Here is a 1,976-nt window from a genome sequence, read left to right as displayed (position 1 = left end):
ATGTCACCTCGCTCGTTCAATCTGTGTAAAACTCACAGATTAAATATCAGGTAATGTCACCTCGCTCGTTCAATCTGTGTAAAACTCTCACAGATTAAATATCAGGTAATGTCACCTCGCTCGTTCAATCTGTGTAGAACTCACAGATTAAATATCAGGTAATGTCACCTCGCTCGTTCAATCTGTGTAGAACTCAGTTTAACTGTTGTCAATACCTTTGTCGATAGTTACTTTTAATTAATGAATAACAACAAAGTTCACTGCTACCGTTGGATATAAACCTTTTAAAATGACTCTTATTAATTACAAAATAATTAATAAATGCACGCAACTTAACTCAACACAAAATCTAATTCATGAATGTTTACAAAACAAAAAACAATAGAAAAACATATGATAGTAAAAGTAGGTATAAATGAATTATTAACAGTCTTACAGAAGACATAACAGTCTCCCCCACTATTTTGAACTTGCAGTGTATTATTATGAAAGCACAAAGTCCTTGTATCGGCCCGGCATTTGCCTTTGTCGCCTTGATCTCTCTTGATTCTCAGGAATATGGCCATTGTTTGTCTCTGTTTCCTGAACTTCTGGGACCTCTGAATTGTTTTCTTTGGAAGTTGGCGGTTTTTCGGGAATTGATGGTCCTTCGGGAGTTGACGGTCCTCCGGGATTTGATGTTCTTACGGCAGTTGATGGTCTTTCAGGAGTTGACGGTCTTTCAGGATTATCTAATTGATTATAAGGAGTAGCAGCCGTAGTGTTTCCTTTGGTGCTGTGTTTAGAAGCCCGTGGAACATCAAATATGTGGATTGGTCCAGCCCTAACAACCTTTGGTTTTGGTATCAAAGTAGACCACAATTGATCAATGTGTCGTTTTATAAGTCGGCCTGACTTATCAAGGGAAACTAGATAGTGTCGAGTTCCCAACTTTTTATTTACCTCTCCCAAACGTTCTTGTTGTTCATGAAGAGACGAACCTGAACTCTCTTCCCCTCATTGAATGAACGTGCAGCAGGAGCATTTCTAGTTGAGGCTTTTTGTATGTTAGGAAAAATGGCATCCATTCGTATTCTTAACTTCCTGTGGAGGTAAAGTTCAGCGGGTGATTTGCCACATGCTAGAGGAGTTGCTCGGTACCGCATTAAGATCTTCTGGACCTTTATTGCCATTGGTATGTTTTCCGAAGCTGTGGACTTCAGGCGGTTCTTCAATGTTTGAACAGAGCGTTCTGCTAAGCCGTTTGTTGCTGGGTGTCCTGGAGATATGAATTTCTGGAAAACGCCATGCAATTTGCAATAAGCTTGGAATGTATCACTTTGAAAAATTTAGGCGTTGTCAGATACCATAACATTCGGGTAGCCGTGTGTAGCAAAGATCTGTTCAAGTAGATGTATGGTATTGGAGCTGGATGGTGCATCTTTGATTACTTTTATCTCCGCCCATTTTGATCTAGCATCAATACACACGAGGAAGTTGAAGCCTTGAAACGGTCCTGCGTAGTCAATGTGTATTCTTTCCCAGTTCTCTTTTGGGATTTCCCACGGGTGGTTGGGAGCTTTGGGTGGATTTGACCGTGTTATTGCACAATTTTCACATCCTTTCACAAGATGCTCAATGTCCTTGTCAATATTTGGCCAGTAAACATAGCGCCGTGCTAGCTGTTTCATTTTTGTGATTCCAAGATGACTTTCGTGAAGTTCATTTAGAATCTTGTTTCTAAGTAGTGATGGAATGTAAACTCTTTCTCCCCGGAAAATAATGTTTTCGACCAACGTAAAATCAGAATCAGTTGAATTGGTAAGTAGGTCTAATCTTTAGCTGTCTCGTTCTTAATGATTTCAGCTGTGATTTCATGGCTTGAAATTTGAAAAATTACTTGGCTGCAGATTTGGTGTACCTTTTCCGATTTTCTTGTCTGAACTTTTTTAGTAGAGTGAGTCTGTGTAAGAGGAGCTCTCGAAAGACAATCCACG

The 1,976-nt window shown here is 39.7% G+C and overlaps 1 protein-coding gene across 1 annotated transcript; it reads right to left on the bottom strand.

The window, feature by feature from the left end:
• Positions 1 to 1,328: 1,328 nt before the first annotated feature.
• LOC128984783 (uncharacterized protein K02A2.6-like) lies at positions 1,329 to 1,670 on the bottom strand. The gene has a single exon (XM_054404151.1). The coding sequence runs from the start codon at positions 1,668 to 1,670 to the stop codon at positions 1,329 to 1,331; it is 342 nt and encodes a 113-aa protein (XP_054260126.1).
• Positions 1,671 to 1,976: the final 306 nt, after the last annotated feature.

Source organism: Macrosteles quadrilineatus, unplaced genomic scaffold (genome assembly GCF_028750875.1).
Source record: "Macrosteles quadrilineatus isolate MER2022 unplaced genomic scaffold, UCM_ALF_1.0 Scaffold_2__2_contigs__length_208266976, whole genome shotgun sequence".
Lineage (NCBI taxonomy): Eukaryota > Metazoa > Arthropoda > Insecta > Hemiptera > Cicadellidae > Macrosteles > Macrosteles quadrilineatus.
The sequence above is the reverse complement of the archived record's forward strand: the minus strand, read 5'-3'. Positions and strand labels throughout refer to the sequence as shown.